Below are 24,106 nucleotides of genomic sequence, written 5' to 3'. Positions count from 1 at the left end.
TTATTTTTATTTAGTATTAAGAATCTGAATCTGCACATAGCTAGTAACTAATATTGTCAAATAAATAATTGAAGTAAAAAAGTACAACATTTCCCTCTGAGATGTAGTGGAGTAGAAGTGGGCTATTAAGTTACATAAAATAGAAATACTAAAGTAAAGTACAAGTACCCTAAAATTGTACTTAAAAGGCCCCATATCGTGCTCAATTTCAGGTTCATACTTGTATCTTGTGTTTCTACTAGAACATGTTTACATGCTGTAATGTTTAAAAAAAACATTATTTTTCTCATACTGTCTGCCCTCTGTCTGAAACGCTCCGTTTTAGTGCATTTCAACGGAATTGCAACGGAATTGCGTTGCTAGGCAACAGCTTGGGTCCATGTTTACTTTCTGTCAGCTGATGTTATTTACATACACTGCAACAGGAAATACACTGGGACACATTTAGAATGTTTATGTTTAAAATCTATGTAATGATCTATATATTTTATATTTGTGACATCACAAATGGACAGAAATCCTAACGGCTTGTTTCAAACACACAATTACTGAATACAGGCTGTGTGTATTTCTCTGTATATTGAGCGTTTTGATCGTTTAACAGTATTTATATAGCACTTAAACCTGCTTTATAATATAAAAGACATGAAAATCTCACTTTTTACAATATTGGACCTTTAGTACTTGAGTAGCTTACAGTCCACCACCGCTAGAGCCCAAAATTATTTACCAGAACACAAGTTTTAGTCTCTTAATTTTGCTTTCAAAGTGCACCAGATTGATGCATTTAACTTTAAAATATACAAAATTTTCTTCCAGGGTAGCATGCCCTTGGACCCCCGAGGTCAGGATGATGGTACCACCTCTGCCTCATTTTGAGCCAGGAAAAACCCTGATAAAGAGCAATAGACATCTTTATTCTACTGGCCAAAATAGTCAAAACCAGTAGGAACATGACAAAGTACAGATAGCAGATATTGTAGACAAATTCGGACTTCAAACACCAATATAATCTGTTTTGGCTGCGTGAGACAGATTCAGTTACTGTAAATTTAGTCACAGTCAATGTGACTAAGAGACATTTGCAGTTTACTCTCTCTGACCTTTGAGGATGCGCAAAGCATGCAAACACTTTCTCAGTTTCACATATACTGTCTAGCTTTTTAGCAGAAGTTGGTGGTAAAGTGCCTTGCTAAAGGACATCCCAACCAACAGTATTTTTTTAGGGGAGGCAGAGAGCAATGTTTTGAGATTTACCCTGTGTACGGGGATTTAAATGTCGCATTCCAGTCCTAGGTCCACTTCTCTAATCTTCAGGGCATAGATTCCTGCATTTCATAAATGTGTTTGTCAGGCGATTCCTCCTACGCTTGTTGATCTTTGTGGCCAGAAAGTTTGAACTTTGTTGCAGCAAAGTTTGTTGATTTATTTTGCTTTTGCAATACACATTTCTTCCTCCTTCATCTGGAAACTCCAAAAATTACAGCTTGATTCTAAAATGAAGAGAATCTTTCATTTTTTAAACACATTTCCCCACTATAGTCCAACTGTTAGTATTTGATCTCAGACAGTTAAGACTATCACATGATGGACACTTGGTTCAGCATGAGCATGCACATGTGACTAAAGCTACTTTTAAACAAGCCAAAAAATATATACAGAAAAAAAACGCACTGTAATACAGGAAGTACATCCTGTCATCATGACTTAAAGTCAGATGATTGACATTTGGGAATATCGTGACTGACAAGACACAGTATGTGATGTTTTCCCCCTTCTTTTGTAGTATTGCATGCAATACAAAGACACAATTACACAAAATAAAAACAGCCAATTCAAGCTAATATCATCTAATGGTGGCATGCGTGAGGCAGGAAGTGTGAGGCGCATATAAGGAAGCGGCATTTTTCAGCATTTATATTCACACACAATATCTATCTTAACTTTTAATACCATTACCTGTATATACACTTGAGGAGATGGCTTGATGCAAATATTTTAATCACAATAGTGACTTGAATGTAGCTGTGAATGTATTGCAATATATCGCAATATATTGAATCGTAACCCCATGATACGTATCGTATCGCCAGATTCTTGCCAATACACAGCATACATACCCTACCCGTCAGACATACTTTCAGATAGGGAACTGAAGCCGTTATGTCCATCTGCTCGCTTCGAAGCCACCAGACTCCTTTGGCAACAAAAACCCCGGAGACTTTCTGAACATGCATAAAAGTAAACCAGCAGTAATTGTAAAAATCCCTGGAAAAATGACTATAAAAACGCAGAAGAAACTATTAGAGGTATGAGATTATTTGATACACACCAAAGATGCCCTGCACATTAAGCATAATGGTTCACAAAGGCTTAAAATTATTTTAATTAATTCTATTAGCGTTTGATTATGTTTTTATGTTGCCCTTTTTTTGACTGAACAAGAACATTTCTGTTTCTGTGTGAAACTCAAAATGTCATCACCTTTGCTAAGAAGCCGACACAAATGACAGGCCTGACAAACTACAAAGGCACAAGGGAACAAAGGAATAAGTGTTGTGGAGAATGTGTGAGGAAGTCGGCAGCCTAAGATACCTGTTGGAGGTGATGTCATGCTGCCTGCTTTCTCTAAATCCTGGTCTTAAAATGGCCCACATGTCCACAGGTTGTGTGAACACTGATAAGGTGAAAGCCAAGCGTGGGCCTCACATAAAGGGAATGTTTTCAACGTCACCTAAAGTCAAGTCAGACCTGTTTAGAAAGTACTGACAACAAAGTGGGTGAATCACAAAGCAAGTAAAGTGTGAAATACAAAGCCAGAGAGTGTGTGTCCATGGGTGCATTTGTGCATTTATGAACTTATGTCTTTTTGAGGATTGCTTTTGACCGGAAGAGTGAACACATCTTGGAAAGTGAGGACAGTTTGGATAGACATTAGGTTCAGGGTTTAGGATTGGGCTAGGTTTAGAATTAGAGTTTAGAGAATGGCCTTTTAACCGGTTAGTTGCACGACTCTGTAGATGGCAAGGTCAGCTGGTGAAATATCTCAACAACTATTTAATGGATTAGCATGACATTTTGTACATACATTCATCATTTCCAGAGGATGAATCCTACAGACTTTGGTGATCCCCTAACTTTTCCTGCAGCGCCACCATTTGGTTTATTTGTGGTTTTCAGTTACATTTCTTGACAACAATATGGTGGATTGCCATTAAATTTGGTCCAGACATTCATGTCCCCCTCAGGATGAATTGTAATAACTTTGGTAATCCCTTAACCTTTCATAAAGCTTCATCATCAGGTCAGCATCTTCAATTTGTCCAACACTTGTGACTAAATACCTGTAAAACGAATGAGATTCCCATCAGCCCCAGATGTACTTCCAGTTTGGTGCTAATCAGCAAATGTTAGCATGCTAATACGCTAAATTGAGATCATGGTAAACATCATAAATGCCATACATCAGCATGGCTGTGTTCGAAAAACTCATGCCTTTTAATGGTAGGAAACCCTGCTGTTTATTCTGGCATCATGTTGGCTAAAATGTTGGTGACATTCTTATATAAACAAACACGCATGTAAACACAGCGTCGTGGTCTGTAAAAATATTGAGGTCATGTCCACATATCGTACGATAAGTTTGATAACATAAAAATATTGAGGTCATGTCCACATATTGTCCAATAAGTCGATATAGTAATTATTGCAACAGGCCTAGCTGTGATTCATTTGGTGCTGAGACATATCAGCAGCTTGATTAGTGTACAGTTGAGGGAAAAATACACAATAACATTATCTGTGACTAAGTATTAGCTCTTATTGCAAGACCAAGCTGCCTACGCAAGGAGGCTTATCACAGGGCGTTTTTAGTTCAAATATGTCTGTGGATGTGTCGTAAAGGGGAAGCAGTATGACTGATGTTGCACCAAATATGTAGCTTCCTGTTCTGCACCTGCTGCTCAATGCAATGACTTATTAAAGTTGTACAGCGTCATGTACTGTACTGTGTAGAGTGTTAGCCTCAGGGCAATAAGATGAGCAACACTACGTTTTGTGTTGGCAGGGTTTTTTAATAATACTCTTGAGGTTTCTCAGGCATCTGTGGTGTCTTTATAGTTTGTGTAAAAAGATTTTAATTGATCGATGACTTGAATGCGTTGTGATCTGTGATCTGTGGAAATAATAGTGAGTGGGTGATAACACAGTACATGCAATCTTTCATGTCACCTCTTATTTGGGGAAAGGTGGCACCACCGTGTGGTCAGCTGGAAGCTCAGTGCAAATAAAAAGGACACCGTGGCGAATAATACAATTTTTATTACTCTTTCATTTCCCTCACCTCCTTGAAACCAAACCCCAGCAATATAATATTCCATTTCATAAATTACACAAGAGCATAGCAGTGAAAATAAACATATTCATGCCCCAGACAGTCTAAGTTAACATTCATTTACAATGCAGTTAATTTAAAATTTTACAACACCTCCAAATGCCACATGGTTTTAAGAGTCAGAACCAACTGGCATACTTAAATGTAGAGACTTTGCTAAGGTTGGACTGATACACTATGTTGTTTGGCTAATCTTGTCCAAAGGTCGATGGAATATGAACAAGTGACCTTTTATCAAAGGGTTTCGTCAATAAAATCTTTGGTTAAAACTTTCCTCACCCTACCTGATGGAGCTTTCAGCATTTTAGTGTTCCATGATTTACTGCCCTGCAAACAATTTCATTCAATAATTGTTGATCCCTGAATTTCTGTGATTGTGACTACAAAATATCAGAAGAAAGTACAGGTGATGAACAGCCTTTGTTGAAACATAATATGATATATAATAAAATAATTTCAGTAGGGGTGTAATGATACATTCATATGGATCAATGTATCGATTCAATGGTCAATGATCCGATATCATCAATGCAAAGTGAAAACAACGATACATATATATATATATCATCTTTAAGATATATTTGAAATTCCCATGGCATGTCTGTGTTACCATTTCCGGCCAAGCGCAGCTCCTTCCTAAACATTCAAACTGTGCTTAAACATGAGAAATGTAGCACTTTATAGTGAACAACAGGAGGTCTATTTACATTGTTTTCAGATTGTTTGTCATTTAAATGTCTGGAAAAGCCCGGTAATAAAATTGTCAAATCATAATTTTGTTGCTTTTTGTGAGCTGATATCCCCTGAATTGAATCGAATCGAAATCGTATCGTGGCAGACTGTGTGATATCAGCAAATATCTAGGGCTGTCAAAGATTTGTTTTAACGTCACTAATGTCTTTAACGCATTAACACAACTTGAAATTTTTAGGTTGCAGCGGGCTCAAAGCTTAAAGCTAGAGTGAAGTGATACTGACACCACATGAAACTACAAAAACCTAAGGAATCCATCAGTACCAACCATGTCATACTATCTTGTCGGGAAGGAGGCTAAGTAACGTTCCAAACTTTTGGCGAAGAAAAACTGGCCCTTTCAAAGGGGTCCCTTGACCTCTGACCTCAAGATATTTGAATGAAAATGGGTTCTATAGGTACCCACGAGTCTCCCCTTTACAGACATGCCCCCTTTATGATAATCATATGCAGTTTGGGGCAAGTCATAGTCAAGTCAGCACACTGACACACTGACAGCTGTTGTTGCCTGTTGGGCTTGAGTGCCATTTTATGATTTCAGCTATTTCAGCAATTTTTTATGCTAAATGCAGTACCTGGGAGGGTTTCTGGACAATGTTTGTCATTGTTTTGTGTTGTTAATTGAATTCCAAAAATAAATAAATACATACATTTGCAGAAAACAAGCAAATTTGCCCACTCCAATGTTGATAAGAGGATTAAATACTTGACAAGTCTTCCTTTAAGGTCCATTTTGAACAGATAAAAAGTGATTAATCGCGATTAACTATGGACAATCATGTGATTAATCGCGATTAAATATTTGAATTGATTGACAGATATTGTATCGTTGTAAAAAAGAATCAATATAATATTGTATCATGATGAAAGGTGTGATTTACACCCCTAATTCTTAGTATAGGCCTACTAATAACATACCAGTCCAACCCCAAATGATTCTCTCTTGTATAGTAACAAATCCTGGAGACCTGCAGTGCTAATGAAGCTTATAGGCACCCCAGAATGTCGACATGCTGTGTGTTTGATGATCACCTTTGATATCTATGCTGACACTGTCCCTGAATTTGAGTTTGACAATCTTGGACACCCACACAGTGCCCTCTGTTGTGTTCGGGAAGGTCCCCTCAACCAATACCCTCATACTTCTACCAGGCGTGGGGTTTCTTTTCAGAAACACAGATTTGGTCTGATTTTTCTTGCTGCTTTCTTGGAGCTTGCTGAAGGTGACCTGGGCGTAGATGAAGTAGAGGCTGCTCTCTTTGCAGTAGATGGAGTCTTCGTTCAGGACAAGGGAGCAGGAGGTACACTCGAGGGTTGAGTCTTCCCACTTATCCTCCAGAGCTATAAGAAATTTGACAAACTTTTCTTTAGTTGCGCAGCTATACAAACATTTTCACCTCACCCATGAAACTTAAGGCGGTGACATATGAGACCTCTTAGGCTCAGATTGAAGTTCTATCATCTACCGAGGCCCTTTGAAACACTCAACTCAAACTGAACAAAGACATCAGGTAGACAAAGTTGATCTTACAATTAATAGCTAATTTCCTTCCATCTTGGCAGCCTAAGCATCCGTCTGATGTCTGTTGCTGTGGGCTGTCATGATAGCTTAAGTCGGTGCAGCCCACATTACAGCTCTGCGTCGGGTTTGTTGAGGTTTTAGGAACCCACTTCAGACAGGAAAAATCGCAGCGTGGTGGGAGGAATACAATGTATGAAACTGGAAACATGACAAGGCTGTATATCTATCTCAGACTGTGTGTGCATGCAGATGAATTGTGTGAATGTAGTATATGTTTATCTCTTAGAAATGATAGTTATTCAACTATATTTATCTACTACAAGTAGATAAGGTAGTAGTACAACTTTTTATATGTACAAACAATTGGTTCACTTTAGATATGACATCACCTTTTTTTTCAATTGAGCCCCACCCATTTTAAACCATTGAGAAAGTCCCCACAGACTGTATATAAGAAGTGGACATAGTTCACCGTGACGTGACATATTGGTTTGTGGAATGCTGTTTTGAGCCTTGAGTTCGGTATTTTGTCCGTCTACATCTTGATTTTTGCCTGTTGCCATGTTGTTTTTTTGCAACAGAAGAGACACGAAAGGGTGGAGCTAAATATAACCAAACGCTGAATAAGACATTTTAGGTGACCAAAAAGATTATAATTATCTTTCATGGACTGAAAACACACTGCGAAAGGGTTAAAGTTAAAGACGAAAATACGGACAACACCCAGACTGGACAACGCTGTGGTAGCGACCTGTCAATCACAAGGTAGCCACACCCTAAAGCATCCCCTGCTTTATGGTCTATTTAACTCTAAATGGGACCATAATTTACTAAATGAACATCATGCTGTATTGAAGAAGACTTGAAACTAGCGATTGAGACCATAAACTCATGTTTACAATGTTTACTGAGGTAGTAAATCAAGTGAGAAGTAGGCTCATTTTCTCATAGAATTCTATACAATCAGACTTCTTTTTGCAACCAGAGGAGTCGCCCCCGGTTAGAAAGAATCGGAACCCATCGTTCGTAGCAAGAAGCTGATTCAGAAAATGTGTTTTCAGGGACCGTATTAGACCCACCGAGATCTGTTTCAGTGTCAGCCTGTGGGACTATTAGCCAAGATGGCTAAACTGGCACAGTTACATAAATGTCTATTAATGTACACTGTCCCTGTAACATTAAACTGTATAAATAAATCCAAATTCCTCACTTATAAGATAAAGAATTCAAATCACAAGTTAATTTGTTGTTATTTACACTCTGGTGCAGCCACTTCCCACTCAGTCTGCCGTTTCATCATCCTCTTCACTTAAAGACTTCCTACGTTTCTCAGAATGACTTTCAGCAGCTCCCAGAGAGCATGTCTGAACTGGTTGCACCCGGTATCCGTAGGCGTCGAGTGCGACAGCAGATTTTTATGCATTAGAAGCACAATGTCATGCAAGAAAGGCCAGGCCTTGTACTCTAAACGCATCTTGCAGTTTGGTCAGTTGAAACTTCTTTGGGCAAGAAAGTGGCATCTCTGTCTCTTTTTATAATGTAGTTTTCTCTGTGTGACCATTGAAAGTCAGTGTAAAATGACAGCTGTAGAAAGAAGATCTCGCTCTTTGAAGTTTTTGGCACTGAAAACAAACCTGACTGACTGTTGATGTTTTAGAAAGTTGAAAATGTTGCATCATTGGAAATATCTCAAAGTCACATCTCATTGCGTATGCTTGACTAGTTATTCAAGAAACGTACAACGTACGTCACCAAACACATTTTACATTTGCCCTCAAGCTCATAAAAGATAGAACCACAGAGACAGGAGTAAAGTAGTAACTTAAACACATGCCATCTACAGCTATCTAAGAGTATGCGTGACAGGATGTTTTCTTTGTAATCTCATGAAACATCAGTTTACTACACAAGAAGAAGCGATGAAAGTGAAATCTGAATCTGAATCTGAGCCAGAAGAGGAAGTGTACTTACTCTTGGTTAGCTGAATGAACGATAGAGAGGATCCTGAAAAGCAACATAATTTAGAGGTTATTTGATTATGCAATAACTGCGGAAGTGTTCAAAGTACATTTTACTTTTTGAGTTCTGCCATTAATATCTTTCAGTTAATTCTTCTTAAAGGTCTGAGATGTGGGTAGTCAAAACATATCTAACTTACCTGTTAACTTTGAGGGAGGCACATTGGCTGCAAAAGGAAAGACGAGTTAAATCCAGGTTCATTCAAGTAAATGTGGCGTGTTTTTATTAAAATATTTGTGCAACATTTATAACTTTAAAAGGTATCGTTTGAAATTAAAAGTGAAATTTGTCACTTTGTCCATGTACCTGTTGGACTTGTTAGACTGACATTATCTGGCTTCAGTGTAGGGACTGCTCCCTAGAAAAGACAGAAAACAAACCATCATCTTTTGCATCATAATCATCTTCATCATCCTTGTTACTTTGTCATCTCACTGGCAATAGAGAACTACAAGTTACATTTTGTGTTCAGTGAAAACCATGCATCTCCAAAATATTAACTTTTACATGAACTTGGTGGGAAATGTGTACTTTCTAGATGATCCAGTGGGTTTTTTGGAGCGTTTTATACGGTAGGAGGATCTTCTCAATCAATAAAGGAACATGTAATCCTTTAATTTATCTGGAAAATATAACATAAAAGAGTCCTACTTTCCTTACTTTGCAGTAAATACAACTGCGTGTCAAAGAGGTGTTGATTTAAACTCTGTGGTACTTTTTGTGGTGATGTGATAATTTCATTGTATCCACCCCTTATGTGAACATGTGCTACACTGAGTATTTCAAACACAGCGCTGATCCAGCTGCTAGGTGGTGTCGCTGCCACCTAGAGGCACCTGCTGGGAGTCTGGACTTCACTTACAGCAACAAACTGAACTTGCAAAAACAAATTGTGTTGAAATAAAGACAGAGATTAGATAGGAAGTGCTTTGTGATAGCATAACAACACATTGAAAGGCTACATTGTAATATAGTTTTAATATCGTTCACGCATTACTTATGGTTCACAGTATTTGACATCGTGAGAATTACCTCAGTGGAATTTTACAAGCACACCTGCTTCACAACATGACTTCACATGTGATGGCATTCAATTACAAAAACACAAGCTGCTCATGTGTCAGCCACCTGAGAGCAGTTGATGTGACAGATGTACTCACCTCAGTTGACTTTGGTTTGATTGAAATGACGAGTGCAGCCATAACCACCACGGCCACAGTGAGCATGCCGCACCACACCTGCAGTAGCAGGTACTTATGAGAGGACTTCGACTGACACTCCATTCTGTCAAATACACACACACACATTAGTTTTGTCATATATTTGAGGAGATTGTACTGATTTTAATCACTTCCCTGGATGTAATACCAAAGTCAGACCTTGTTTACACCCTGGCTCTTATCTTTGTAGTTTTGAGCATCATTCTTATCAATGATGGTGCAGCTTTATAACAGAGTCCATTAGGCAGTGGTTAAAAGTAACATGTTATACGTCCACAAAACCAAAAGTTATAAACTCAGATACACAGCGGGAAATCTGTTAAATGTTTTTGCATTAATATTGGGCCCCTTTCACCGGTTACACAACTAATTAAAGGATAAACCTCAACATGTTTAAGCCACATCAAGAACCGGTATGCAATTACAAAAGTGCAAATAATACCACTCACAGTGTAGCCTACTACAAAGCAGGAGAGACGGTTTATCAAAGTGAATAAGTAACTATTTGAGGCCCAAAAGATGTGAAATTATTCAGTGTTTCAATAAAAAAAAAAAAAAAAAGATTGGAGAAAAGTAAAATTAAATTAAAACAAATTAGTGTAGCGGAACTTTGCTTTTCTTTAATCGTTTGATGACCCTTCAGATTTATCTTGTGACCCTTTGGAGGGGCCTGACCTTTTACGGTTAAGACCCACTGGACTAAACGAGCTAACTGTACATAAAGTAGACTGCTGTTCACATATTTATACATCAGTATTAACTCAACTAATAATGTCATTTGGCAATAGATCACTCACAAAGGCCATTTTACTCTGGAACAAATACTTTTATTTTGATACTATACTAAGTATATTTAAGTGACACTAAGTGTTTTTCCGTTGTAATACTTGATAATGGTTACTTCTCCTCAAGTAAATTATCTGAATACTTCTTCTATCACTGCCTTTATAGCAAGGCAACAAGCACAAGTGGTCAGACAGTTAGAAAGTGGACAGGAAAACTGATGGAAACCTGCGTCGCTGCTCATGTAGCTTATCCTAATGAATCACAGAGTAGCTGTACTGTATATATATATATACAGTATAAACATGTATATATATAGATATATATATAGATAGATATATATATATATATATATATATAATTTCAGCATCTTAAACAGGCGTAATGATCTTATCCCGCACACTATAAATACTGTGAAAGAATATTTTGACACACATTTAAGAGAGGAGCTATATTCCCTCACTAAATCTTGACTCACCCAGCATGTGTTGCACTCTCAGTGTCCAAATTCATCTGCTGCTCCTCTCTGAGAGACATGTCAGGTTGACAGGGCTTTCCCTTTTACATGGGCCATGTAGTGAAGATGAGTTTTTTTTCTCTTCTTTAGAGAGAGTTGGGTTGGACCAAGAGGAGGAAGGAGGCTGTGGTGTAGGTGGCCCCACTTATGGATAGCAAAGTGTATTGCATGTGTGGCGAAAGTGAGAAGCACCACATAACAACTGGTGTGAAACTTTTATTGGATTATTGAAACCAAATTTTAGTTTCATATAGTATAACTTTGATGTGGAAGCAAATGGCCGCTTTCAATTCCCCGCAAATGACAGTAAAAGTAAAAATTTTAAAAAATAATTGTTAAGAAATTTACATATGTTGCAGATGTAGAGATATGGAGTATTTGAATGACACATAAAGAAATAAGCCTGTGGTGCGGCCCCTCACTAACAAATTGTTTGTGGTGGGTGGTTTGTGATTTCCCACGTTTATAGGTCACAGTCAGAGTTTAACACCCATCACTATGACAGGGACTTTTTCTTCATGCCGTGCATTTGATCTGAACTAACTGTGTGATGAGGAAATGCACTCTAACACGTGCAATACGTTATGGCATTGAGTTGGTATAGAGAAGAGTGCACATCAATGGCATGGGTATTTGTTAAAGTCTCTTTTAAACTATTGATGACAACAATATTAATAAGATGTGCCACATATTTATTTTGAATGAATATATACAAACGGCTAAACAAGTGTTAACATGTGTAGTAGATTTAAAGTTTAAAAGAAAGCTCCAAAAGAGTAATTTACAGCTTCATGAAGTGTTTGAACCCCATATTTTTATATTTAAATAAATTAAGAAAATTGCGTTGAAATTCAGTCACTTCATTTGTTATGGGACAAACTGCACAAATTGTCATCTAACTTAAAGGTTTCATGCATTTGATTTGGTCAAGAAAGTGCAAATCACTGGCATTTTAAACTACTAATTACTACTATAACTACTATTAACTATTTATTTTACTTTTGCTGATGTTTATTTGTATACTTCACATAATTTTTACATAATTAATGGTAATTATACATAGTTTATAGTTTAAAATGTCCTTATTTTTTGGTTTAGATGGGTACTACAGGGGTTTAGGTTGGCAGAGTGATGTGCACAGTCCTCGTTCTGTTCCAAAGAATCCAAAGCTAATACGAGGTTGTTCATCAACCAAAGAAGAGGGATCTTTTAATGCATCCCTGTCTCCTAGCAATATACATTAATTTGCAGCAGCAAGCACATTTTGAAGAAAATGTAATGTCAGCCAGATTACGTTTTCTATTTCCATATAATGAGGAAATGTAGCAAGAATGCTGATGCTTCTTTTCCAACAAAATGTGAACCTTTTCTAACCCTAACCCTGGTGTCACCTCCCCGTTACCCCGGTGCAGTTTATAAGTGAAGCACTGAAGCCTCTGAACATAAAACTAGCCAGCAAGTACGTTTTTCAGTACATCATTTGGAAAACAACAGAGTACCTTGTGAATATAAACTGGGTTGTTTAACAGCCAGTATGAACAGGAGGAATGATTACAGCAAGCAAAGACTGTTTCAGAGTTCATAAGGGACCCTGACTACTATAAGACAAGAGTAGATGAGAGTAACCAGCGTTACAATAAGATAAGTGTGGAATGGGTTGATGATAAGAGGAACAAAGTTACAGTATTTCACATAGATATCAGGATGAGAAATCTTGGTACGAAAACAGTAGTGAAAGTTGCAGTTGTTTTTTTGAAAACACTGCCAGAGAGTGAAAGGGTCAATTTCCATTTCACTTTTTGGTTTCATTCTCACTGGGACATCCCCAACTAACCAGTCTATGTTCTCCGGGATTATGTAAATGCCACCAACTCTTTCCCACCTTGTCTCTGTCAAACACACGCACACCTACAAGCACAACATAACAGACAAGTGGGCTGGGTGTGGGCTGTTGGGTGCTGTCCCCACTCAAAACAACAAACGGTTGTCTCCTGTACATCTTACCTGTAATGGTAAAATGCTTGATGAAAACACAGGTTCTTCTTCTCAAATGTCTCAACATAATTTCCCACTAGATGCAATAGGTCAATGTGTATGAATGGACACCAAACTAAGCTCTGTTTTTTATTCAGATTTGACACAAAATGAGCACATAAGGTCATTGTGGTCAGAAATATAGAACTGTTTGTCCCGAGACTCATCATATAGAAACCCCTAGTTGGTCTTTCATTTAAGGTTATTAGTCATCATGTCAAAGTGCAACTCTGCCCAGCAACAATATTATGTCACTCTGTTTAGAACTGTTTACAGCTCAAATTTTGTGGTCCCTTACATTGAGACATGCTTTATTATGAGAACCATAAAAGGAACAGAAAGAAGAAGAAGAAGGCACTTTATTAATCTCCGAGGGGAAATTCATTTTGTTTCTCTCTCTGTTATATACACGACACACACACACATGCACAAACAGGATCTATGTATACATGCGTTACTGAGAGAGATGGGGGGGCTGCCCCTGATAGGCGCCCCGAGCAGTTGGGGGTTTGGTGCCTTGCTCAAGGGCACCTTGGCAGTGCCCGAGAGGCAAACTGGCATCTCTCCAGCAACCAGTTCACACTCAGTATTTGGTACTCAGTACGAGGACTTGAACTACTGCCGCCTCAAAGCTCCAGTACACCACGTTGTTCTCTAACATTAAATACTTATTATTAAAAATGCAACAATTAAAGTTTTTAAAAAACTTTGATAGGAACATAGGAAGGGTTCATTAAGGGTGCTTTCACAAGCCAAAATTGAGTCAGTTTTAATCAATCCGCCTGTACTTTTTCTTTTACTCTGATAGCTACACCGGCCTCCTGTCAGTGTGTTAGAGGGGAACGAACAATGGGGTTGGTCAGCGGAGCAAGTTCCAGTTAGTGGCACAGGTAGCCGCTGAGTTGGGAGTTGTGATTAAGGATCATATGGCACACTGGTCAACTAGGCAAGCAAGCAAAGACCAATAAAGGGAAACCAGCGTGAGAAATCTGATGAGGGGAATTCAACTTCTGTTTCCTGTATTTCTGTACTTCATTATGTTTTCATATCCCTATGCATTTCCACCATCCTGGCCAATTTCAAAAATATGTGTGTTGCTAAGAGATGTGTCACATCTCTTAGCAGAAAGCAGAAAGTTGATTTAACAACCATGCTTTCTTTTGTTTTGGCTTCGAGGGAAGGTGAGTTACAAAGAAGGAATGTGGAAGAGATTAGAGGTTGCTGTGATAACAAGAGCATAAAAACCAAAACATATAGCTGCTAGCATCCTTCTGTTTATGCTGAGTAATTTGCCGTTGCTAAGTTTCGAAACGTTTTTACTCGTCACTTCCTGGAGAGAAATCTTTCCAGGTAAAACTGACTAGAAACTGGGTGAGGATAACAACAAAGTCCTGAACTGTGTACAAAAAACTAGGGATGTCACGATACCAGAAATCTAGGAGTCAATACCAATACCTGTGAATTTCCATGATTTTCGATACCAATTCAATACCACGGTAACAAAAAAGAAAACAACAACAATAAATCCCATGTAATTCAACACGCACTCTTTTATTAAAAACATTTGAACATTACAAAAAACAGAGGCATGTAGCCTCTAAGCGCTACCAGAGAGGCCAGACACACCGCCACCCGACGGTACAGATCAGAGTCAGCGCTCTGCACATGTTGACCGTAATCTTTCTTGTAAAATGTCCGGGGTAATCGATAACACCGGTGTTGTCACAAGTTTATTAGCTGGTGAGAAAATTTTCCTCACTGTCACATCCCTACCAATGACCATTACAGGCATCGTACGGTACTGTAGAAAAAGAGTACCGTCACTTTTTTTAAATTTTCGGTTCTCGTGACATCCCTACAAATGACATAAATAATATAAATTTGAAGTAGCAAAAAAAATATTTAAGTCCTAATGAACCAATATTTTTCTTGGCATTTGTGATCAAACTCCGGCAAACTGAGTGTATAATCAGTGTAAAAAACAGCAGAATCTGGGCAGCCTTCATTCAAGTTATGTGAACAGGTATTTCAGTTCAGCGGCATCATGGGAATTCCCCGGGCTTCTGCTCGGTGGTTGTGGGCGGATCCTCCCCCAAAAAAGGTGTTTTTCTTTTCTCAACTCAAGCTACTGTATATCACCTCTTGTTCTTTAGATCGAAAGTGACAGGTATAATGAGTTGATGAACAAACAATTACAACAACATCATGCTGACTTCACTTTTCAGCGTAGCATTATATTTTTTGGCACCACAACTAACTGTTTTGTTATGATGTCATTTGGTTTTGTGAAAAAATGTTGGTACTCATTCTAAGTCTATTGTAAAAGGTGAATAAAATAACACATTTCCTGAAGGAAGGTTTGTATTTTTACTTTATTTGTTTCACTGCCACACAGTGAAATAATTGTATTGTCATCCAGGACATCCATGGCTCCAGGAACATCCTGTAAGAAATTGCGTAGAACACAAGAGCCTGTTATTTCAATCCGCAAGTAAAGTATAAAAAAATCATTAAAATGACAATGTAAGTAAAATGTAATATTCATGCCTACCTCAATGTTAATATTTAGGTGCAAAACTCTGTAAATGGAAATATGATTGTTAGATTCAAGAAACATTTTTGAGATACACAAGCATCATCTTTTATTTCCTTCAGTTATTTAAACGACAAACCTTTCTCTTGAGGTGATATGACACTTGTCAACACATTATAACAAGCCGGGTTTTTCAGAAATGTTGTCACCACCTCAGAGTCGACGTCACTCTGGCGGGCTACGGTGAGAGGCAAAGAAGTTTCATGTGTTGGTGCAGTAGACAGTTTGATTTACAACCACACTTATTTTCTGCAATAATCCAAAACCAAGTGGAAAAATCCCGTTGGCTTTTTGTCGAGGGAAACCGTGCGATTCTAACTTATGGGTTGGCCTACAAAAATATAATTTTGTCATCCCGTGAGCACTCTATTAAGAACTTAAGGTGGAGCTTGTTTTATTACCAGATGTTGAGGTTCTGTCTTAAAAGAAACACTTTTAAATGAATAAATACTTTCACAGAATTAGATGAGAAGATGGATACCACTTTCATATCTGTTGGTTAAATAACGCGACAGTCAGAGGCCGGTTCGCTTAGTTTAGCACAAAGACTGGAAAAGGGAAACAGCTCATTGTTGTAATTTTTGTAGCTGAATGAGGTACTCTCTCTCTCTGTCCTGTTGATATCCACCTGTTGGAAGAACATTTTGTACTCTAGGCTCATAACCATAAAAACTGTAAATTTTGGAAATAATATTTGGCATGTTGTAGTTTTGTGTCCAATCACACACTACTTGTTCTACATGAGAGTAGTGAGCACAGAAGAATTAGACTTGACAAGTTTAGAGCTATATTGATGTGATGTTTTTGTGAATTGAATTTATTCAGGTGCATGCCTGAAAAGCCAAAAATCCACCCACCAGAAATTTTGGTAGTGATTTTTAGCATTAGAGATGTTTTTAACGCTCAGGGGTTTTCCCCACCCTGCTAAGAATAAAAGTCTGGGAAAATTACTGAATCCCTGTGATGTTTTGGGTGAAGTTGTTGCATTTATTTTAACACTGGTACAAAATTCCCATCTGCAAAAAAAAACCCAGTTGGCATCCAGACACCCGTACCTATTCATCTCTAAATGCAGGTGGTACTGTAGTTACCTTCCAGTTCCACATCATCCCTCTCAGGACGTATACGATAGGTCCAGGTCTCTTTCATGCAGTTATCTCCTCTATTTGAAAAGATAAATACACATTTAGCATGAAGCAGTGTTATATTTCATTATATCATATATATATATATATATATATGACACAATAAGATAAACATGACATCAAGACTTTCCTTTTTGAAACATTCATTAACACCTTTTACACTCTCTCAACTTCACTTCCTTAATTCTGTCTATTTATGATCTGGGTTTTTTTTAGTTGTTTCTGTCTCGTTTTAAACCAGCTGTAAAGCAGTTTCACACGTGTAACCTTGTTATAGAACTAAAACTCACTGTGATTGGTTTGGACAGAGCTCAGATTAGTGTTGTCAGTGGAGGAACGTTACTAAGTACATTAAGTACAAGTTTAAGGTTCTTACTTACTTTCTTTATTTCCACTACAATTCAGAGGGAAATATTGTACTTGTTACTCCACTGCATTTGACAGGTATATTTACAAGTTTCTTTTAAATTATTTTCTGCAGAATGATTACTTTTACCAGAGATATTTCAGAAAGGAGACGGTGCACTGAGAGTCACATTTATGAGATCTGGCAACTAACGTTCGCGAACGCCCTATCTAACTAATTACGTAATGCTAAATATATTTGTTATGTGTAATGATAGCAAAAGAAAATATAAATACATTATGCAAATATAATCACGCCATGACCACGCGGGCTTAGGAGACAGGAAGTGTATACCATTTCAAACCATCGGCGAAGCTTGAAATGCGTCATCTTTGTTGTAGAGATATTTCACTTTTGATACTTTATTTATCTGAAAATACTTCTCTAATTTTACTTACTTATAATGGGGTATTTTTTACATAGTGGTAATGGTAATTGTACTTATCTGAGTAGTTCTTCCACAACTGGATATTGTAAATGAATAAATTATGACCCAATCCAGACTTCAACATTTTGTTATGCCTCCACGCCGGCAACAGCCATGGTGAGAGACCTTACGTTTTCGGGTTGTCAATCCTTCTGTATGGACCATTCTCGTGATTGCGATATCTCAGGGACGCCTGGAGGGAATTTCTTCAAATTTGGCACAAACGTCCACTTGGATTCAAGGATGAACTGATTAGATTTTGGTGATCAAAGGTCACTGTAACCTCACGTCTGTCCCATTCTTGTAATATCTCAGGAACAAATTTCTTAAAATTTCTTCTTATTACCAACTGCTATGTAGTGATTCACTTAAAAACTGCATTTCAGATCAGTTATTGCCATGAATATCATGTCAAACCCTCAATATTTTTGCACATTATAATATTCTTGCTTCATCTCATACTAGCTTTGGAGAATGATCCATTGACCTCATTATCATCACATGATGTGTGTTAAGAAACACCTTCTTGTTCAGACTTTCATGTTGTGTGTGCGTACGTGCGTGCGTGCATGTGTGCGTGCGTGCGTGTGTGCGTTTGTGTGTATTTGCAAGTATTTGCTGCCTCACATGTGAATATGTCCGGTCAGCAGCAGTGTGTCATTGACTGGCTCTTCCATGGTGAACCACAGGTTGTCCAGTTCTTTGAACTTGTGGATGTCAACGTCTCTGGGACTGGCTGCTGCTTTAAAGTACCATTTCCCCAGATGCTAAAAGAGACGGAGACACAGAGAGGTGGCATGACAGCGTGGGGTTGCAGTAACGGTGCAGGAACAAAACCTATTTTAAGATATAAGCCCACAGAGAAAGACCACTTATGGAAAGAACAGAGGGGGTGGAAAGAGCGTCTTTGTGGCCACATCTTCTCTCTGTAAATCTCCCTTTATCTGCAGTAATGCAGAAATGCCGGTGCATTACTCAATTCCCATGACACACTTAACCACGGGGTATATATTAAGACTAACATTAAAATGAGCTCAAATGCATTCACAAATTACAAAATGTGTCATAAACATACGTGGAAAGTAATCCAAAACAAAGTGCTGGGGACAGAAATAGTCAAATGTTTGTACTCCGTCATAATAAGTTGCGGTATGTGAGTTAACAGAAAATCCAAATGTTTTGTTTCTCACCTGCTGATGGTCGACAGTGTTGGCATACAACTGCTCAGGAACTGTACAGGGAACAAAAACCTGATACAGTAACCCATATAAACCTATGAACCTGATCAGAATGTCTGTTGGTCCTCAGGGCACAGGAATGTATTTAAAAGAGGGTGGGTGTGTGTAAATTATTAACATGTATGGCTGCAATACCCTTCATCTTTAAAAGAGCTGAATAACGGGTTAAATATTGTGTGTCTCTGTCCCTCTAGCTTTAGGATAAACACATTTATACCAAAATGAATCATTCTTTGACACAGCAAGCTTTACTCATGCTCCGAAATCCGCTCAAAGGAGAAACTCACATAAAAGCTGTCTTCATGAGGCCTTCTGAGTCATCATGTAGGAGGTGGTGGTTTCCTTTAAATTACTCCAACAAAGCAACAGTTAATTATAGAATGTGTCTTATTATTGGCAGGTAAAAAAACATGCTACAACCTCATGAGCCATTTATGAAATGCTTAAAAAACAGAGAATTGCTAATTAGTTTGAGTTTGGTCTGTCCCGACTGAAGAAGTCCCACACACTCCGTCAACATATACATCTACTAGGAATCATTTACTACTCATTTGAAGCTAACTGTACTTTTTAATCATCCTATATTATTATTTGTCTGTCTTTTTTGTGTTTTAGAGAAACAATTGCTGACAAAATATGTTGGTTATTTTCTCTGTTAATCATTCAATTTTCAATCATTCAATCTTTTGGTCCATAAAATGTTGGAAAAGTATGAAAAATCTCAATTTCAGACAGCCCACGTTGACATACTCAAGTTGCTGGTTATGTCCGAGCAAAAAGTCCAAAGATATTTAGTTTAATATTTTAGAAAACTAGAAAAAAAACAGCAATTATTCACATAGGATGACCTGAAACTATTATATTTTTGCTTAAAAAGCATTAAATAATGACTCAATTATAAAAAAGTAGTTGCTGTCTGAGTAACTGTTTCAGCTCTAACATGTTATCATGTGGTGATTTTATGGTCTGAGGTCCAGTTATGTTTGAATTTGACATGTACCTCCACAAACAAGCTTGTGTGCACACGTTACACCTGTAAACACTTCTCCAGAAAACAGTCATTTTGATGTCAAGGGCTTCCTACATGAAACCCCACTGATCTTCACACGTCAAGGCGATAGAATTTTACCCAAATGAATCACATCTGCAAATGTTATCTTGATGGAAATCCACATTACAGATACAGATCTTGCATATGATGCAGTGTAAAATCATATTTAGATTTGTTTAATTGCAATCTGTTCCTCCATGTAAAGGATTAATTCTAGGTCCTGCTGCTGCACACTTAATTGTAAATATTTTACTAAAATGAGGAGAGCAGGAAAACATTTTTCCCTCCTGACATGCACACTACAGTATGATGTGCAGATAATTACTACCTTTGTGAAGCTTATATTTTTGTGGCTGTAGTTTGCAGAGCTGTTCCATAAGAAAGCATTTTTTGTTATGTGTGTGCCTTTTACTTTGTTCACTCCTTGTTGTTAATCACCAGTTTGCAAACTTTGAATTTAATGGGTGAACTACAGCTAAGAATTGTGGCTGTGCTGCACTTATGGTTACAGAGACACAACAACATGCAATCAAACAACTTTCCCACCTACATATTAAAGGCCTTGTTGTATTATCGTTTTTCAATATGATATTTGTTTGGTTGCCCATGGATTCTACAAAGTGATATTTCACAGTTAATGGAAGTAGCACCAAAAACAACACCAAATCTTAAGTTTTTAATAATTGTTTAATCATAACGTCATTGATGAACAAAATACCAATGAAGTGCCATCTAGACTTAGTCCTAAGCATTTAAACCAGAGTGATTATTGGATGTAGATAAACACAGTTTTTCTGTCTTTCAGGTGAAGAAGGCGTGGACAGGATGGGATGAAACGTCAGAGGCTGGGTAAATAAAACTGATCTATTTATATATAAACCTGTTCTTAAGTGTGAGGCTGTGAATACTGGAAGGACAGATGTTACCCCAACAAGGGATTTCACTTTAACACATTTTTTAAGATGTATTTTCAAGAATTTCTAAGAAAAAAACAAAAGTCAATTCTCATTAACTGCTTTTTCCATTTTTGACTTTTAAAAGGGACTGTTTGTAACTTTTTAAGCGTATAAATGTACCGGGTCGGGACACATGCACAAACGCACTCGCATATGCGCGCTCGCGTATGCGTTCTCGCTGTCTCGCTCCACCTCTAGACGTGAACGCGCGCTCACTCCACACTGCAGAAGAGTTAGTTTAGCTCTGAGAATATCTAGTGAATGTTCAGTGGATGTTTGTGCAGAAATAACTGCTGCAGCTCCTCCAGACCAACAGAGGTTTCTCGTGTCTTGTGAAGTGACGGGGCTCCGCAGCGAGTAACGTTATCGCCTCCGACCAAAACTTGGTCGAGCAAGCGCGAGCCCGACGCTGACTTTTGTTTACTTAACGGCCACAGGTGTCGCTGTTAACAAGCATTTCTGAAAGTTACAAATAGTCCCTTTAAGTAGAACATGGACCGAATCCGAATGCTACAACAGTTTGGTTATATATGTAAAACAATTTGATCATTCAATCTAATGTTTCTCTTTATAAATTCTTTCCTGGCCCTCTGGTTAATGTGACATCAGTGACACAGGGCCGATCTGGGCATGGTGCAGTGGCTTCTTGTTGGCTCCTCTCTGGTGGTATTGGCAAAATCTACATTACGACGACTCCCCCTTCAGCACTGACACCAGGTCTCCACTCTCCTTCAGCTCCTTGAGTATGTCCAACCCTCCGATCAGGTCTCCTTTCACGTAAAGCTGTGGGTAGGTTGGCCAGTTGGAATAGGTCTTGAGCCCCTGACGCACCTCTTCATCCTGCAGGATATCAAAGGTGTCATAATCCACCCCGGCTGCATTCAAGATCTCCAGTGTCTGCCTGCTGAAGCCACATCTCGCAGTCTCCTTGTCGCCCTTCATGAACAGCATCACCGGACTCTGGTGGATGATGACCTTCAGACGATGCTCCAAGGTCACAGCCTTAGGGCAGGTGTTCTCCAGCTCTCCAGACTCAGCCAGCTCCTTCACTATGTCCACTCCTCCCACCAGCTCTCCATTGGCATACAGCTGAGGGTATGTGGGCCAGTTGGAGTAGATCTTCAGGCCCTGTCGGACCTCTTCATCGGACAGGATGTCGAAGCTGCTGAACTGGATGTTGTGCTCCTTTAACAGAGCCACTAACTGCTTGCTGAAGCCACAGCGAGGCTCTTGAGAGGAGCCCTTCATGAAGAGCATGCAAGGAGCAGCGTTGATCAGCTTCTTCAGCTTCTGGTTCAGGTCTGTGGTGGAGGTTTTGGTGCTTTCTGCAGCTCCACCTGGACTACCTGTGACCTCCAAACGCTGCACCTTCTTGGTCAGTTCAGGTGCATGGGCTCCGTCCATGCGGTCCACCTTCTCGCCTCCCTTGAAGAAGAGGAAAGTGGGAACAGAGGCGATGTCGTACTTCTCAGAGACCTCCGGCAGCGCTTCCGCCTCCAGCTGGATGAACGTGGTGCTCGCGTGCTGCTTGGCCAGCTCGGACATGACCTCGTTCATCTGGACGCACTGAGGAGCCCACTCCGCCTGGAAGTGGACCACAGTCAGGCATTTTCCAGCTTTGGTTAGGAAGTCTTCAAACTGCTGATTTGTTGTCGCCTTCACGAGATTCGCCATTTTTCTTTTACTGTTCTTCTTCGGTGTTTTTTGTTAGGTTGAGCAAACCAGCTTATAGGTGCATTACTGCACCTACTGGACTGGAGGAGTGGAGCAGTAGGTTGGCAGGAAAAATATAAAATAAAATAAATATAAATATAAATAAATAAAAATACAATAAAAATAAATAAAATTATTAATAATAATAATAATTATTATTATTATTAATAATAATAATAATAATAGAAGGGAATTGCTATCAGGAGTAGATGATGTAATATTGCAATGGGGAATGTGCTAGAAAGTACACAATCTTCTAATTAATTACTTAAGGGCAACAGGAATAATGGAGAGAATCTTATTATTATTATTAATAATAATAATAATTATTATTATTTATTTTATTTTATTGTATTTTTATTAATTTATTTTTATTTTATTTCTCTCCATTATTCCTGTTGCCCTTAAGTAATTAATTAGAAGATTGTGTACTTTCTAGCAGATTCCCCCAATGTAATATTTCCATCATATACTCCTGATAGCAATTCCCTTCTTTCTTTGTCATATTTGTTGCACTCTACTGGACTGGAGTGTGGAACAGTAGATTGGCAGGAAAAAAATAAAATAAAATAAATATAAATATAAATATAAATATAAATATAAATAAATAAAAATACAATAACAATAAATAAAAATTAATAATAATAATAATAGAAGGGAATTGCTATCAGGACTAGATGATGTAATATTGCAATGGGGAATGTGCTAGAAAGTACACAATCTTCTAATTAATTACTTAAGGGCAACAGGAATAATGGAGAGAATTTTATTATTATTATTAATAATAATAATAATAATTATTATTATTTATTTTATTTTTATTGTATTTTTATTCATTTATTTTTATTTTATTTCTCTCCATTATTCCTGTTGCCCTTAAGTAATTAATTAGAAGATTGTGTACTTTCTAGCAGATTTCCCCAATGTAATATTTCCATCATCTACTCCTGATAGCAATTCCCTTCTTTCTTTGTCATATTTGTTGCACTCTACTGGACTGGAGTGTGGAACAGTAGATTGGCAGGAAAAAATAAAAATAAAATAACAATAAAATAAAAAATAATAAGATATGATAAGATAAGATTAGATGAAGCTTTATTAATCCCCGGAAGGAAATTCAGGTGTCAAAGCAGCAACATCAGCAAACAGAGTGAAACACAGTAGAGGTACAGGTATACAAACATTATAAAAACAATAATTTTATTGTTATTTTATTTTATTTTATTTTTTTATTCCTGCCATTCCTACATCTACTGTTCCACACTCCAGTCCAGTAGAGTGCAACAAATATGACAAAGAAAGAAGGGAATTGCTATCAGGAGTATATGATGGAAAT

General features: G+C 38.0%; 3 protein-coding genes across 3 annotated transcripts; all 3 read right to left on the bottom strand.

Annotated features, from left to right (window-relative positions):
• Positions 1-5,962: 5,962 nt before the first annotated feature.
• LOC119497357 lies at positions 5,963-11,247 on the bottom strand. Its single transcript, XM_037785434.1, has 6 exons — positions 11,169-11,247; positions 9,848-9,971; positions 8,994-9,045; positions 8,827-8,853; positions 8,640-8,672; positions 5,963-6,487 (listed from the first exon to the last, which is right to left on the bottom strand). The coding sequence occupies exons 1-6, from the start codon at positions 11,225-11,227 to the stop codon at positions 6,123-6,125; spliced, it is 660 nt and encodes a 219-aa protein (XP_037641362.1). The 5' UTR covers positions 11,228-11,247; the 3' UTR covers positions 5,963-6,122.
• A 4,649-nt stretch (positions 11,248-15,896) lies between these two features.
• On the bottom strand, positions 15,897-19,306 carry apom (apolipoprotein M). The gene is made up of 5 exons (XM_037784624.1): positions 19,303-19,306; positions 19,003-19,106; positions 18,440-18,579; positions 16,926-16,996; positions 15,897-16,012 (listed from the first exon to the last, which is right to left on the bottom strand). The coding sequence occupies exons 1-5, from the start codon at positions 19,304-19,306 to the stop codon at positions 15,897-15,899; spliced, it is 435 nt and encodes a 144-aa protein (XP_037640552.1).
• Positions 19,307-21,586: 2,280 nt separating this feature from the next.
• glrx3 (glutaredoxin 3) lies at positions 21,587-22,811 on the bottom strand. Its single transcript, XM_037785418.1, has one exon. The coding sequence runs from the start codon at positions 22,729-22,731 to the stop codon at positions 21,742-21,744; it is 990 nt and encodes a 329-aa protein (XP_037641346.1). The 5' UTR covers positions 22,732-22,811; the 3' UTR covers positions 21,587-21,741.
• Between the last annotated feature and the right edge of the window lie 1,295 nt (positions 22,812-24,106).

Source organism: Sebastes umbrosus, chromosome 11 (genome assembly GCF_015220745.1).
Source record: "Sebastes umbrosus isolate fSebUmb1 chromosome 11, fSebUmb1.pri, whole genome shotgun sequence".
Lineage (NCBI taxonomy): Eukaryota > Metazoa > Chordata > Actinopteri > Perciformes > Sebastidae > Sebastes > Sebastes umbrosus.
The sequence above is the reverse complement of the archived record's forward strand: the minus strand, read 5'-3'. Positions and strand labels throughout refer to the sequence as shown.